The following is a 15305-nucleotide window of genomic DNA, read 5'->3' as shown; positions in this document are numbered from 1 at the left end:
GTCACGCGGCACCAGAAGGCCCAGAACAGCAGGGATCCACAGCATTTGCAGATAGGAACTCTTGGCTGTGGTGCAACCGAGTATTGAAGTCGCCCTAGACTGAAGCGCTTCCTTGCCGACGTTGCATTTCATCCATCTACCCCGCCGCATTGTCCCCGTGGGGAACTTCTGGGTGTCTCGGCGCTCGGCACATTAGCGAGCGAAATGCACGTCTATTGCGTGGCATTGCACGCATTGCATGGCATGGCATTGCATGGCATGAACGCATCCAATAGCATCGAATGGCACATCTCTGGCTCCAATTGGATGTAACCGAAGAAGGTTTGTGGGTCAATGGGCGTCGTACTAGTCTCGCATCGTCTTTGTTGCGGCTTGTGGCCAATATTGCATAAAGCTGAGGGAACTGTCACATATCTGAGTCTCTAGTACAAGTGCAACTCTCGTCTCTCTAGAAACTTTCAGTGAGTAGGTTCGAAACTTTGCCTACAGTCGCCTCGGTCATCTCTGCGATGCTCAACGGCGCCCTCACAGTAGAAGGAACTCGAGGGGAATCATCGACGTTTCTGTGTGGGAGAGTCGAGATTTTTTGGCCTCGCAAGTCCGAGTCCGAGGGGGGCATTGTTTTGTTTTCAGTCCTGATGAACTTTGGATTCAAAGAGTTGGTTCATAGAGAGACCACTCTGCAACGATACGGCCATTCCGAGCCGCATACGTCCCATAGCAAGACAGGACCAACAGGTGGTTTCATCTTCGACTCGTGTACCGTATTTGTGGCGGCTCCACACGACTGATTTTCCACTATTTCAAGCAAAACTCAGGATAGTCGACATTGTACACTCAGGGTATGCTTGACTGATTTGGACTTACTGTGGACTCGGGTCTTTCCAATGTCTCTCAAATTGAGCGAGAAAGACCGCGGCCCAGAGTGCGAAGCAGGATGTCGCAAGAACCATTCCCTAACTTGCTGCGGTATGGATATCTCTCTCTCGGCCATGCAGATGGCATGGTGATTGACAAGATCACCAAGCGGACAGAAAAGATCAGTCCAGGCGTCTCCGTGAGGCAGGCGGCGCTTGCCCTTCGCTTGTGACGCYAGACAGCGCTTCGACAACAAGCTCGCGCAATGCTCTCTGGCCCTCCTCGCCATCAAAATCGCCTCGAGCAGCAAGTTCTTCGATGCGTCGTCTGAACTCTGGGTCTGGTTCATCCCCAACATCTCCGGCGGCCATTGTACCCACGTTGAGCTGCAGACCCGCTGGAAGAGGCGGTGGGGGATGATTTCCGTCTGAGTCTCCGTTCGCTAGCGAGGACGAAGGTGCGGTTGGAGCATCATCGTTCGTGACGCCTCCCGCTTCTCTGAGGTACGCAGCCACTGCAGGTTGCTCATCTTCGTCTGCAAGTTTCTCCGCAGCAGTCTGGCCCTCGTGGTTGCGGCTATTCATGTCCGCCCCCAGTTCGATCAACACCTTGGCCATGTCAACTTCCTCGACACTAAACAAGGCGGTCTCTCCATCCTCATCCTTGATGTTTGGGTCCACATGATACTCGTTGACCAGTGTTCGCAGTAGAGCGGCATGTCCGTACGACGCCGCTGCGTGCAGGAGACTGTAGCCGTGAGCATCCTGCTTCGACGCAAGGTGTGGATGCAACTGAAGCTGGCTCGTGACGGTATCTGGAGTGTCCGGGACCAGATTAAGCAGCCGGTCGATTGTTGGTGCCTGCTGTGCCATTTCTGGTAATGGGTAGCAGTCAATGCATGTGAGAGGTGTAGTTCTTGGACGGGAGAGAAAAGTGCGGAACACAATTCGCGATCCAAGCTCGAGCACAACTCCAGATGTCCATCTGCACATGTATGTAAGCTGCATCAAGCATCCAATCCAATCAATGCTCGTGCCTTCCCCCTCCCTTCTCATTTCTCTTCTACAATAATAATAGAATAACAACGACTAGCTAACCAAATCCCGTATCGCATCGATTCGACACTACTCTACGTCTGCAGTCCATCGACAAAGCGCATCATGGCATCCCCGGCCGCATCCTCTGAGCTCTCTGAACCACCAGCAGACGAGTCGGACATTGACCACGAACACGATGATGGCGACGTGGATGGCGAAGGGGAGGGAGACGGGGATCTGGATCACGACCAGCGGAGCACCGCCGCGCCATCATCACGGCCCAGCGTCGATATATCGCATACCGATATGGAGCATCTGGCGCCGCCGGCCAAGCGGCGAAAGACTACCTCTGGGCTCGCCTTTGACCGTGCCCCATCATCACATGCGGAAGAGGACGATGACACATTGAGCATCTCGTCGGACGGATACAGCAGTGCGCCCGGTTCTGACGACGAGTACGCGCTGCGGGAACAGGCACAAACACTATGTCTCTGGCGCGACTGTGACTACGGCACCGCCATCAATAACGATGAGCTGGTGCGCCATGTTCAGGGCACCCACTGCGCTACTGGCGGGCCTAAGAGGACAAAGTACGTGTGCGAATGGGGCGAGTGCCAGAAGAAAACGAGCAATCATCCCAGCGGCTACGCGCTCAAGGCGCATATGAGGAGCCATACCAAGGAGAAGCCTTACTATTGCTCCCTGCCGGAATGTGACAAGGCATTTACACGTTCAGATGCCCTTGCCAAACATATGCGCACCGTCCACGAGCCAGAGGCCGCCAAAGGGACCGCGGCTCAAGCCAGCGAAGCTACTCCTCCAGGCAAGAAGGGCAAGGCGAAGCTCACCAATGGTAATACCCCCTCGAAGGCCTTATCGACTCCCTTCCCAGACGCCGGTCTCCCTCTTGATGAGGACGGTAACGAGTATGAGCCCACGCTTCCAACCGACAATATCACCTACATACCGGCACACCATCCCCTCACTGGGCAGCCGGGCTTTATGATTCACTACCCGCCTGATATTCAGTTCACCGCATGGGAGAGCAGTATTGCTGCTGATCAGTTGATGCGATTGCTGCGGAGGCAACTTCACTGGGCACAACAGGACAGCGAGGGGCTGCGGAGCGAGATCGAGCAATTAGAACAGCAGCGGCGGGACGAATGGACTCTGAAGGAGATCTTACTCGACGGARTCATGGAAGCTGAGTATGCGGCTGCTCAAGGCGATAACGTACTTCGAGACGTCGAAGAACGCGTGCGAGAGGCCATGGAACGTGATATTCAGCCGGCAAAATCACTCGGCTGGACCGGGGAAGAGCCCAAATGGCGTCGGCCACAGCCACCTCAAATTCGCGATGACGGAGATGTTCCGATGAATGACAATGGCGCAGAGACTCCGGGCCAGGATCGAAGAACGCAGTCCCCGCCGCCGACCGGCGTATCCGGTGGCTTCGACGGTGAGGAGGATCCTTATGACAATTATCTCAAAGCCAGAATGGCCGAATACGAGGAGAGGCAACGGCTGCGAAATCCATCTACGTCTGCCAAAGTCAGCGAACCTCATTCAGCAGAGGCGGATGCGGTCGGGGCTCTGGTGGGCATGCAGAGCAATACATGAAGTCGGCATGACCTCCAGATACCATTGTAACAGTAATACTGAGAGACCCAGGCAGTGCGCCAATTGGGCCGTAGTCATATGAAGAATATCGATATGACTTTCGCATCACTCTCCTTTGCTGGGCAGTCGAGATGTCAATTTTTCATCGTAGAAAGTGCCCGAGACTGACACGACCCGGTTTCGTGGCCAACATGCTCTACACCTCTCTATCTGAACTTGGACGACAAACTCTTACGCTTGCCCTCCTTCTCCTTCTCCTTCTTCTTCCCGCTCGCGCTCTCAGAGGGAAATAGAATCCCGCTCGTTCGCTTGTCTGCGCCCGTGCTCTTACTGATCCTTCCCTTGTCCATACCGAACATTGAAACCCAACCGCCAAAACATGCCAACAACGCAGACAGCACCAGCCCTGATCCAAAGCCAAAAGAGAAGCCCCAAGTAATTTGCGTGTAGAGGTAGAACGCCGTGAGAGTATGGTAGGCTGTAGTGATGACTAGTATTGGAGAAGCGTATGGATTTGCCGCTCCATCCTCCTCTTGTGCTTTTGTAATGGGTGCAGTGGCCTGGTTGCCTAGAGGAATGTGTCCGGATAGAAGAACAATCGATGCTGACAGTGTGAGGAGGACCAGGGCGAGGGTTCTGCAGAGGTAGGTCTCTAGATCTGTTATGCCCCGCACTTCTGTTGCCAGGAGAGACACAATCAGTTTTGGTGTGAGGAGCAGTGGGAGTGATTGTGCGGCGAGGTAGGCGGAGGTGCCAAGAGTGTAGAGTCGGAAAGCCTGGAAGCTATTAGATACCTTTGCATGGACTGGAGTCAGAGTGAGCGGATCAGACGTACGTCCATGCTTGATGAGGTTCWGCTCGGAGCAAGTCAAAGTAGGGACGGAATGTTGTTTGTCAGATGGCAAAGTTCATGGCATCTACACGAAAGTTGTAGGGCTGAGTGAGGGAGCTAAAGAGTCGTACGTCATTCGTGATTTGACATGCCAGCTCGGTCAGTGAATCGATCTGATTCGCTTCGAGAGATTCATTCTGATGTTGAAAAACATGCTTCGCATAATCAAGGCATCGCATCTTGTGTTACGATGAGGTTTGCGCCACCATCCTCTTTGCACATTTCCCCATTTTCCCCTTACACGAACCTCTGCCATGGCAACGCAACCATCCTTCTAAAAAGTGCCCATGAAAAGCATCGTCTTTTATCAACGCACTGTCCGCGAGAACATATGCAGTAACCGCATTAACATAGTGTACCCCATGAACACCAGTCCCAGGCTATGCGCCTCACTTTAACGGGCTTGTCGCGTGGAAAGTCCAGGCCAGCTCCCTGCATCTAGCACATGTCGACTCGACGCTGTTAACTAAGGTAACTGCACTAGTGGCCGGTCTCCAACTCTACGCTGGATGGACATCGCCTGGGTATCTTCTGGTGGTATATGTGTCGTCCATGAGGTCGAACAGCAAGCAATCACCCCTCATGAAGATCATTGTAACCTTTATCGTGGAATCTAAAGGCGAACATTAGCCACTGCCTTCACTGTCACGCCCAAAACAAAAAGATACTCACACATATTCCTCATAGGTCATACCGCGCCAGATCTTTTCAGTACCGCCGCCTGAGACATGCTCATAACCCCAAGGATCGGGTACCGGGGTCATCTCTGACCATACTCTGAACAGTTGTCGGAAATAACATGTCTGTGCTGCTGGCGTGAAGTACTGATCTCGAAACTTGGCGGCTGCATTGTCCGCGATACGTTTCGCGTTGTTGTTGTCCGCGAGTAGCGCGTCCATCGTTTCTGGCAGATCAGTCCAGTCTTTTCGGACCTGGACGTAATTCTGATTTGGCCCGCTTGGCTCCAACAGATGGTAGAGATGGGTCGTAAATGTCAGGGGGTGGATTATGATTGTAGAATGGCAGCTGAGCAGATACTTCAATCTTCCAGACCATGTTGTGCCTTCTGTATGAACRGCAAACTTGTATTTGCAATGGTCAGGCATGGTAATCCGCCATTTCGTCGCCTCCTCATCCGACACGTCTTCTGCAACTCTATGCACATCTGACCATGCCTTGTCCTTGCTTTGTTCAATCAACTTCACCCGAATCTCCGGGTTGAAATCTGTTGTGCCTCGCCAGACCAGTTGCGGTCTTTTCGAATCGTAATCCTTTCCGATCTCTATGGCCTGGCGTTGATAGTCCCCGTAAGATCCTGCCACTCGCGGATATGCCCAAAAATTGAAGTCCGGGATCAACCACACCTGCTCCATGGTTTTGTCCGTCACATTGCGGTTGAAGTTCCACACGGTCGTGTCCGGATGTTCCTCTGTCAGCTCGATGTTGTCGTTGATTTTGATGCTGAATTCGATATTGGGTATCGGCTCCCTCGAGCCTATAATGGCCCGCTGCAGCGCATGGAGCGTTGCATGTGATCGCTCCTTCCAGTGCAAGAAGTGATTCAGGCCGCGAGACTCGATGATGTACAGCTTCTGCTCCCAGATCATCGCACGTAGTCCACCGTCTGCGCTCCACTCCAAGCCCCATTGCTTCTCTGTCAACTTCTTGTTTCCCTGCCGCGCCTTCCAAAAAGCACGCGATCGATCAATCTCTTTGTACAAGTCCGGAAATGCGGCGGAGCATTGCTCAAGCGTGAGCGAGTGATTGTCCCGATCGCGGTCAGCGACGAAAAGCCAGCCATCCGCCGTCCTGCTGGGAGCGCCGCTGGACGTCCCTGCGGCCTGACTTGTGAAGGTGGGTGTGGATGATGTCTGCGACCAGTGTGTTGAAAGCGTGTAGAGGCCCAGAATCACCAGCACCACCGCCAGCAGTGGCAGCCTGCGCGACTTGGGAATCCACGACATTTCGCTGAGATGCGGCGCCTTCATCGAGTCCATCTCTAGGCCATGGAATATAGGGAGCCGGGGTTGGGATTTCCCCGAAGCGAAATAATATCTGGGCGGCCAAAGGAGGGAAGACGCGTTGACCGCGGGGCGCTTGTGATAGGAGAGATGAGAGGTGCGTACGTACTCGCTAGGTTCCCCTTTTCCACTATTCTCTTGTTGGCTGATGGAAAAGCAAACCGCTATCCCAGTAAACGACTGGGTATAGTAATCTCGGTAGGGCTGGTGACACTGCTCTTACAATGATGTATTAGGAACTATTGTAGTTAGAGCGAAAGTACCCTATAGGAAAGCCAAAGATCGAGGTGCGTATGCACCATGCAAGAGTCCCGCGTAGCTAAATACCCTACATGGTACAACATCTGATCGGACCTCAAGCCTCGTCTTCCCCATTGAATTCTTAAAAACGACACATGCGTTGATATGTACAGATCGTCATGCCACGAAGAACAGAGTTACGGTGGTTGTACGAATCGGCAGCCTGTGCGACAGTCTTGCAAATCATCGCTCATTGCACAAGGCGTTGTATTGTACAGGCCACACCGCACCAGATTCATAACGCCGAACTCTTGATCGCTCATATCACACGCAATGCCCTAAGTCTAAAATCTATCTTCACAAAGTGCGAAGGAATTGTCCCTGCTAATACTTCGTCACAAAAATTCTTCATCCGCTCTTCGAGCCAGTGCAAACCGTGGCATATTCTCCTTGTCGGTGTGTCATGCAAGGCGTTCCACTCGAGTTACCACAGGTATCTCGCTAACAACGAAGCGCTGCGCACATGCGTAATCGCTACTTAGACTCCAAGTACAGTTTGCAACAGCGGCATTGTCGTCTTTCTGACCGCCACTTGCATGCACAGCGTGGCCAGCCACTGCGACTTTCTTCGTTGTAGTGAATGTGGCCCCGGTCCGCTGCTAACATCCGACCAGAGTGTGGTGCAGGCGTCAGGTCATCTCCAGTCGATCTCAATTATGCTGTAGTCTGAATCCGATTTCTTCACGTAGAATTGCCTCACCGTGCCGTCTGGCGTTGAAACTGCATGCTCAAACTTCCATTGAACCTTTTCCTTGCCCAGTTCTAATGCGGGCCGAGTATGGCCCATGCTGTGGTGGAATTCGAGCACCTCGGGCGGCCTTTCAAGATTGACGTCCTCGGTCATTGTGAGTTCCACGAGATTGAGATCTGGCAAGCCTGTTGGATACTGCGCGATGCTGTAGCCGTTCGTAAACACTGTATTGTTGTCGAAGAGATATCGTTGCAATACAGAGTCCGGGCCTGCCACTTCGGAGACAATATGTGCGAGTGTGATTGGGTAAAAGTGCCAGCTTTTCCAATGATGCACAGTAAGGATTGGAGAGAAACCGGCCTCGTACCATCCGGAGAGATCATTCCACAAATCCATTTGATTCAGTCCACGCAGTTCGGTCAGTTGAACCGTAGGCGAAGTTATTTCCATGATGCAGTCTCGCCATAGAATGTCGCCGAAGAACTTGTCGAGGTGTATGCACTGCACAGAATGCTCGGCGAGCGTTTGCATAAGAGGCGGAGAGACGAAGAATCCAGCGCCTCCCCATGCCTTGAATCCTTCCTTGCTAACACGAGTATGCCCTTCAGTCAGTGCTCCGATGTACCACGGCTTTTCGGGGTCGTAAGGCTCCAAAGCTTCCACCATTCGGGGTAGTGACAAAAAGAATGTGTCGTCGTCGATGATGCCGAACCATTTTGTTTCCTCTCGTTTGTGCTTATCAAGCACTGTTGCCAGACCAAAGTTCTTGAGCCCTTCGCTGTCCGCTTCAAATGTTGAGTGATATGGCTCGAGAATGAGAAATATTTTTAGCTCGAAAGCCAGAGCGTACACACGCAGCACATCTTCCGCCTTATCATCAAGATTGGGCTGGTCGACCAGCAAAACAAGCAGTGGAGAGCCCGTTTCTGAGAGCCACCTCGAGAACGTCGGCAGACTCTCCTCGATCCGCGTCAGAGTGGTCGCCACGCCTAGCATGAGAGATGATGTGGAGGTTTTCGCGTGTGAGTGGAATTCCGGTACATTTACTGTAGTCTCACTCCCACACGGAGGGAACATGCTTTGCGACTCCTGGTTAGGAGTGAAGTTCTCATCCAGGGTGATTTCCACAGACCCTTCTCTGCTGCGTAGTGATGTTGGTACTTCAATCAGTGGCTCTCTTTTCAGTCCGGGTTTCTCCCGCACGCTGATACAATGCCGCTCATAGCTGAACTTCACAGGCACATCCAGGCGCTTCAGAATCTCGACATCCAAGGTCAGATTCTCCCGGCGTGGCGCATCGTGGTGCCACCGAGAGGTGAGGCCGCTCGGGCTGTATCCAGATGGAATCAGCAGAAACCAGCAGATGAGAAAAACCGCCGTGGCAGCAAATCCTTGAAGCAGCCTTGCTGGCGGCATGATTGCGATGCAGTGGGCACGTAAAGGAGTGATGCGCCCACAGTCTCCCAAGAAATCAAACAACAAAGGCCAAACGGTGTAGCATGACTGCGGTAGTAGCAACCTAGATGGGCCACGCAGTACCAAGATTTTAACGGCAGGAAAGGGGAGATGTGCTGAGCCAATCACGGTTGAGCATTGGTGTTCTCGTCTATCCGCCGATGGTATTCATTCATGGCAATCAACACAGACGAAACGCTCATGCTGTACTACAACAATCATTCTCCGAGGCCATTCTTTGGAATACGAGGGGATCATGTGTGGCACGCTACCCTGGAAATCTCTATACGGGCTGACGGGTTTCCGGACTCTCGGTCAAGGCACGCATGGACTCGGGCTACAATSCGTGGATACCAGGGTTCAGCGGTGACAGCCGGCGGGGTTTCAGAAATAACATTCAGGCACAGTTGTGAGCACATCCATTGATTGTTGATGGTTCGACCGAGGCGGCACGATGCATTGTTCAAAGATTCGAAGAGCATGTTGTGAATGACGTTCCAATTTGCAATCCATACCTCAACAATAACAAGAAGAACCTTGAAGATTCAGGTCGCAGCACGGCTTTCGAACGATCGCCAACCGCTTGGAACCGCATAACTGAGTTTTACCTCATACTTACGCTAGAAGCTTTTTAATCAACAAATTCACCATTCGGGAGTCTGCGACATACTTCATCATCATCAAAGGATCATCACGCCATCGCAGAGCGCTGACTGTCTTACTACAAGTTCCGACGACGACGTGCTCTGTCAGCATTCTCATCCCTCACAAAAAGGACCCACCTAGGTACATCGTTGTCATTGCCACTTCACGTYAACATCTCGGACATAAATTATATACCCCACGTCGAATCCGAGAAAACTTTCGTACCGCACGCAATACACAACAACCATGAGCGTCCCTGGAATCACGAGCACAACGGCGGCGAATGGTGATCACACACCGGCCGACACTCGCCTCCATAGATTTGGGACGCTGGCTGTGGTAAGTGCGCCAGTCGATTAGGTATCTCTGTGACCCAATGCTCACGAAGCTACAGCATGCGGGCAGTCCACACGATCCCAGTACCGGAGCAGTCATAGAGGCCATCTCTCTCAGCACCACATTCGCCCAGACTTCTGTCGGCAAACCCGTTGGTGCCCATGAGTACACACGTTCATCCAACCCCAATCGCGAGAATTTCGAGACTTCGATTGCGGCGTTAGAAAAGGCCAAGTACGCGTTGGCCTTTTCGTCTGGCTCGGCTACCACAGCCACGATCCTGCTGAGCTTGGCCGCGGGAAGCCACGTTGTTTCGGTATCCGACGTCTACGGCGGCACCCATCGCTACTTTACCAAAGTCGCCTCAGCGCATGGCGTTCGCGTCACTTTCACCCCGAGCATTGAGCTCGACATCAAGGATTTGATCACCGCGGAGACGAAACTGATCTGGATCGAAACCCCCTCCAACCCGACTCTGTCTCTGGTCGACATCCGCGCAATTGCTGATGTGGCACACCAGAGCGGCATCAAGGTGGTTGTCGATAACACCTTCATGTCGCCCTACGTTCAAAACCCACTCGAGCATGGCGCGGACATCGTCGTGCACAGCGTGACCAAGTATATCAATGGTCACTCCGACGTACTCATGGGTGTCGCTGMGCTCAACTCGGACGAGATCCACGAGCGGCTGAGGTTCTTGCAGAATGCCATTGGTGCCGTGCCAAGCCCATTCGATTGCTGGCTCGCTCACAGAGGTGCAAAGACGCTGCATCTTCGTGCGAGGGAGGCGAGCAAGAACGCGCTAGCAGTTGCAACGGCCCTCGAGGCGAGCCCCCACGTAGAGGCTGTCAACTACCCGGGTTTGAATTCCCACAAGCAGCGCAAAATCGCAATCAAGCAGCACCGTGACGGACTTGGTGGTGGCATGCTATCTTTCCGCATCAAGGGCGGTCAGCCAGCTGCCAACCTATTTTGCGAGGCAACCAACATCTTCACTCTTGCCGAATCGCTGGGTGGCGTTGAGTCTTTGGTAGAGGTGCCTGCTTCCATGACCCACATGGGCATCCCCAAAGAACAGCGAGAGGCCGCCGGTGTATTCGACAACCTTGTCCGAATCTCTTGCGGTGTGGAGGACGCCGAAGATTTGGTGGCTGATGTCATGCAAGCATTGCAGATGGTGGTCGCCGGTGGCAAGGCTACGAATGGCACGACTAATGGACACGCATGAACGAAGGAAGATATGTCTCTTGGACCTAAGAACGATTGCTTACGATGAATCTGCGACCCCGGCATGCTCATTTGTCACTACGAGCCTCACAGATTAGAGGCTCGCGGTACATAGAACTATATAATGGGGGCGATAGTGCTGCAATTTGCATTGTCCAGATGAGATTGCCTCTAGGCTCATCATTATCTAGTCCTCGATGCTGCTGTGAAATCCTCAATGAAAGCTTCGACCATAGTGTGTCAGTCGCAACGAGTCGAAAGAAAGGCAACGTCCACGCCCAGTGATCCTGCCTCTCAGTCTTCCGCGTCGAGGCCGAACACGCCCTTTTTCACCCGGAGATCCTCCTCCAGACCCGCCAAYTTCTGCATTTCCCGAGCCCTCAACAACTGGTTTGTCATTGCATTGGCCTTCTGCCTAGCTTTCGATACCTCGCGCTCCAAGTCCGCCACCTCCTCAAGCTGCTGTGCCCGCTCTGCGGCCTTTGCAAGTGCATCTTCATCGATAACATCTGGGGAATCGCCGTCCTCTTCCGACTCGTCCTCTTCAGATTCTTCGTCTTCGTCATCTTGCGTTGTCATGCCAGCGTCAGCAGGCGTTGCAACAGGAGTGGCTTCGAAATCGTCCATGGCGTTTTCCACCGCAGCCATCGAAGCCGCTTGGTCCGCAAGCGGTGCTGGTGACTCAGCAAAGAGATCTGAGGTAGGTGCATCGTCTTGATCGAACATTGCCTGCATCTGTGCCTCCAGATCCTCAGCCGGCAGATCGTCGTCGTAATCCTCCTCCTGATCGGAGCCAAACATTTCGCCTTCGCCTTCCGCATCCTCGTCTTCGTCGTAGTCTCGGGGCTCGATTGACTGCTCCGCTTGTGTCTTGTGGTCCAATGTCACAGTCCCACCGCCTTGTTCCCACAATCTGTCGGCTTCTAGCAGCTTGAGGACCTGATCCTCAACATTCTGCACTTGGGTGTGGTTCAGACGCTTGCGGAATCTTCGCTTGCGCACCCAGTGCATGGGCGGCGTCAGTCCGTGTGCATATTGCAAGGTGTCTTTGTTGACTTCCTTGGGTAGTGCAAGACCTCGAGCCTCTTCCTCTGTCTGACACCGTCCAAGCACCAGTAGCATCTGATTCATATCTGCGACTTTCCACCATCCCTTTTTGTCAAAGCTCTTCATCGACTCCACGATGCACGGTAGATCGACCAGCACAGCGCCATACATCCTACCTCTGATTTTGATCACGGCCCGCCGCCAGCCCTTCTCGATGAACTTGATCGATACTTCTGCATCGCCCTGCAGTGGATGCGGTCCAATCTGGWTGTTTTGAATGGCCTCTCTCAGGTAGTCGGCATCCTCTCCAGGCTCCATACGCAGCACAATCGCTTGCTGTATCGCCGGATCCTTCTCTGTGTCCGAGTCCTCGCTATCATAACCGACGCCCTTTGGCCGCGGTGGTGCCTTGCCACGCGCGCGAAGATCGACAAACTTTGGTAGCGAAGCCCTCTTGCTTGAAGTGTTTAGAGATATCTTTGGCGGTTTGCTGCTCTCTCCACCATGGACTGCGGGGGGCTTGAGGGATAACGTGCGCGGATTACCGCTGGCAACACGCTTGACGGGTGACATGGCATCATCTTCCGCTGGACGCTTCTTTCCCGCGCTCTTTTTGCCATCGCCTTCCTTCTTAACGTATGTCCGCTTCTTCTTCACAGCACCGTCCGCTCCAAGCGCGGCACTTTCAGCCGCAGGTGACTCAATGGGGGTTGCAGGCTGCGAGAAACTGAGCTTCAGCTTCACCGGCGGTCCTGGTGTCGAGGCTCCTGTGGCCGTGGCAGCACCATTGTTCTGCTGCGATTCTGCCAGCGACGCGGCCGCTTTGGCACCGACCTTGAGTTTCAGCAAAGCGCGATTTTCACTCATTGCCGAGACAGTGATGTTTACGGTGCGCGATCGCTTGTGCAGTACACTGGCGTTGACGACGCGCGGTAGACTTGCGGTTGTTAGCGCTCTGACATGTGCTGGTGGAAAAGTAGTGCATGCATCTGTGGACGATTGCGGTCAACGCACAGACCACATCTTGAACGGCGCGCGCCGCGAACCGCTTTTCACTCCGGACTTCCACCACACCAGCCGCACATGACAGGGATCACGAAACCCAGTTGCGATGAACYGCCAGGTGGTCAAAGACCATCATCATCGTTCGCTTGATCCCTCAATCACAGGCCTTGAAGGCGGCGAAGCTCAGAGTTACCTCAATGCAACCATGACCCAGCGCGGAGCCCCGGCCGTGGACCTGGGCCCAATCTTGACGCATAACATACCATGATCATGATCATGAAGGAGCTGGACTTGGTCTTCTCTGGATGGTGGGAACGGTCTGCGTGGAACTCTCCTTTCTAGGATGGGTCCCAACTGCTTCTTCAAAATAGTGTCGACGTCCAGTCTACATTCGCCGAACGGGGCAAATGCAACTTCGGTACGGTGAAGTGCTGTTTCCGCACGAAGCAGGACCACCCGACGCAGTGGGCTCCCGCGCAAGACCCCTGCTTGGGCCCGGAGACTCCGCCCCCCTGTGCACTTTGCGCTCACCGAGCTTTCGTTCTCCCTTTCTGCGGGCGTCTGAGGCACCGCACTACGAAAGGGCGGACTTCCACGCCTGCGTTCCCCAGGTGTAGTAATACAGCACTTGGGCAAGCGRGCATTGAGGCATGGACGTCTCCACCCTCCGCAAATGAGTGTAAGCAAGCGTCACGACCACAACGTAACACCGCACTCTCTGTTGCAATCACCGTCATATGCATGCTCCGCTGCATAGCCCATTTGCGTTCAATCGTCTTCACACACCTCTCCTTGTCCGTCTCATCGTACATATATGCAAATCTCCCTCCGGTCTCAGCCATCTGACACTAATTCCCCACTTGGCGTTGCTGTGCATAAAGCCATCGGCAGGTCATATCCAATACATCTGCATGTCACAAACCAGAGACTCTGTCTCGCCCCCACGTTCACCATCATGGGCTTCGAAACTATGGCCTCTCTCAAGCTGTTGCTGCAATCGATTGCGAACAAGACGCCCCACGTCGTAGAGCGACAAGATTCATTCACCATGATCAGCAGCACAAAACGCAGGCAAGTCACCTCATCAACGGGAGACCGTACGTCGAACTGACAAATGGCAGGGACTTCGTTTCGGACCCCGACATTACACATAAAATACCATCACCACAAAAGTCTCTGCGACCACGAAAGCCTTCATCTCTTCCGATCCCGCTCAGCGTTCCGCCCTTTCAAGTGGCAAAGTCGAAGTGGTCCCCACCGGCGTCACCTGGGATTATTCCAGATAAATCCCTTTCGGAAGGACCAAAGACGACCACCGATGAGAAGAACAGCCTGGCAAATCAGCTTTTCGTAGCTGCATGCGCAGGTGACCTCACCGCGATTGAGTGCCTTCTTGGAAAGGGCGCACCTATCAACTCATCTGCCCTTGTGCCAGGCCTATTTGAGGCTTTCCAGCCTGCAAAATCGGGGCAGCTATCACCACTCGCTGGTGCGTGTCTAAAGGGACATCTGACGGCTGTCCGGCTTCTTCTCGCTCATGGCGCCGAGCTCAACCCTTCCAGCAGTCGATCTTCTAGCAGTCCTCTTCACCAAGCATGCAGGAGCGATAATCTCGACATTGTGCAGTACCTGCTTCAAACAGGAGCTCAGGTCGACATCCTCGATGGTTATAAAGTAACACCCATAATGTATGCTTCAAAATACTCTTCGGCCGCCCTGGTCTCGCTCCTTTTGGAACATAAGCCGGATCTCAGCGCGGTGTCTTTCATCAATGCAGCAGCAATCCATTGGAGCGTTTGGCCTGGCAAGGTTGAAGTCACTGAGTTGTTGCTGATGGCCAGAGCCGACCCGAACCTCGGAATGGCCGATGGGAACACCGCTCTTCACTGCGCTGTCCTCACGGGCTCCATTGAAATGTGCAAAGTGCTCCTTCGGTATGGCGCAGACCCTCTGCGAAGGAACAAGAGCGAGGAGACCCCTCTCAAGCTCGCCGAGATAYGCTGCGAGACAGATGAGATCCCGAGGTTACTAAGAGCGGCTATTACCGCAAGACCATGATGATTGTTAGCGCTTGGAAGATGGACTTGTTACACCAGTGAGGTGGGATGTATGATACCTTGTGCCGATACAAGATTTGTACTGTTAGATTCCTTCGTACGTTGCAAAAGATC

The 15305-nt window shown here is 53.5% G+C and overlaps 8 protein-coding genes; 3 read left to right on the top strand and 5 right to left on the bottom strand.

Moving 5' to 3' along the window:
- Positions 1-1040: 1040 nt before the first annotated feature.
- Positions 1041-1730, bottom strand: RCC_02410 (related to ankyrin repeat protein; the record flags this gene model as incomplete). Its single annotated transcript, XM_023767701.1, has 1 exon — positions 1041-1730. The coding sequence occupies one exon, from the start codon at positions 1728-1730 to the stop codon at positions 1041-1043; it is 690 nt and encodes a 229-aa protein (XP_023623469.1).
- Positions 1731-2018: 288 nt separating this feature from the next.
- RCC_02409 (uncharacterized protein) lies at positions 2019-3515 on the top strand (the record flags this gene model as incomplete). Its single annotated transcript, XM_023767700.1, has 1 exon — positions 2019-3515. The coding sequence occupies one exon, from the start codon at positions 2019-2021 to the stop codon at positions 3513-3515; it is 1497 nt and encodes a 498-aa protein (XP_023623468.1).
- Positions 3516-3721: 206 nt separating this feature from the next.
- Positions 3722-4356, bottom strand: RCC_02408 (uncharacterized protein; the record flags this gene model as incomplete). XM_023767699.1 has 2 exons in its annotated part: positions 3722-4291; positions 4351-4356. 2 exons carry the CDS (start codon positions 4354-4356, stop codon positions 3722-3724), a joined length of 576 nt encoding a protein of 191 aa, XP_023623467.1.
- Positions 4357-4980: 624 nt separating this feature from the next.
- RCC_02407 (uncharacterized protein) lies at positions 4981-6371 on the bottom strand (the record flags this gene model as incomplete). XM_023767698.1 has 2 exons in its annotated part: positions 4981-5020; positions 5080-6371. The coding sequence occupies 2 exons, from the start codon at positions 6369-6371 to the stop codon at positions 4981-4983; spliced, it is 1332 nt and encodes a 443-aa protein (XP_023623466.1).
- Positions 6372-7362: 991 nt separating this feature from the next.
- Positions 7363-8835, bottom strand: RCC_02406 (uncharacterized protein; the record flags this gene model as incomplete). Its single annotated transcript, XM_023767697.1, has 1 exon — positions 7363-8835. One exon carries the CDS (start codon positions 8833-8835, stop codon positions 7363-7365), a length of 1473 nt encoding a protein of 490 aa, XP_023623465.1.
- Positions 8836-9765: 930 nt separating this feature from the next.
- Positions 9766-11083, top strand: RCC_02405 (probable cystathionine gamma-lyase; the record flags this gene model as incomplete). XM_023767696.1 has 2 exons in its annotated part: positions 9766-9858; positions 9914-11083. 2 exons carry the CDS (start codon positions 9766-9768, stop codon positions 11081-11083), a joined length of 1263 nt encoding a protein of 420 aa, XP_023623464.1.
- A 293-nt stretch (positions 11084-11376) lies between these two features.
- RCC_02404 (uncharacterized protein) lies at positions 11377-12996 on the bottom strand (the record flags this gene model as incomplete). The annotated part of the gene is made up of 1 exon (XM_023767695.1): positions 11377-12996. The coding sequence occupies one exon, from the start codon at positions 12994-12996 to the stop codon at positions 11377-11379; it is 1620 nt and encodes a 539-aa protein (XP_023623463.1).
- A 1186-nt stretch (positions 12997-14182) lies between these two features.
- Positions 14183-15192, top strand: RCC_02403 (uncharacterized protein; the record flags this gene model as incomplete). XM_023767694.1 has 2 exons in its annotated part: positions 14183-14205; positions 14256-15192. The coding sequence occupies 2 exons, from the start codon at positions 14183-14185 to the stop codon at positions 15190-15192; spliced, it is 960 nt and encodes a 319-aa protein (XP_023623462.1).
- Between the last annotated feature and the right edge of the window lie 113 nt (positions 15193-15305).

This window comes from Ramularia collo-cygni (genome assembly GCF_900074925.1).
Source record: "Ramularia collo-cygni strain URUG2 genome assembly, contig: RCC_scaffold03, whole genome shotgun sequence".
NCBI lineage: Eukaryota > Fungi > Ascomycota > Dothideomycetes > Mycosphaerellales > Mycosphaerellaceae > Ramularia > Ramularia collo-cygni.
The sequence above is the reverse complement of the archived record's forward strand: the minus strand, read 5'-3'. Positions and strand labels throughout refer to the sequence as shown.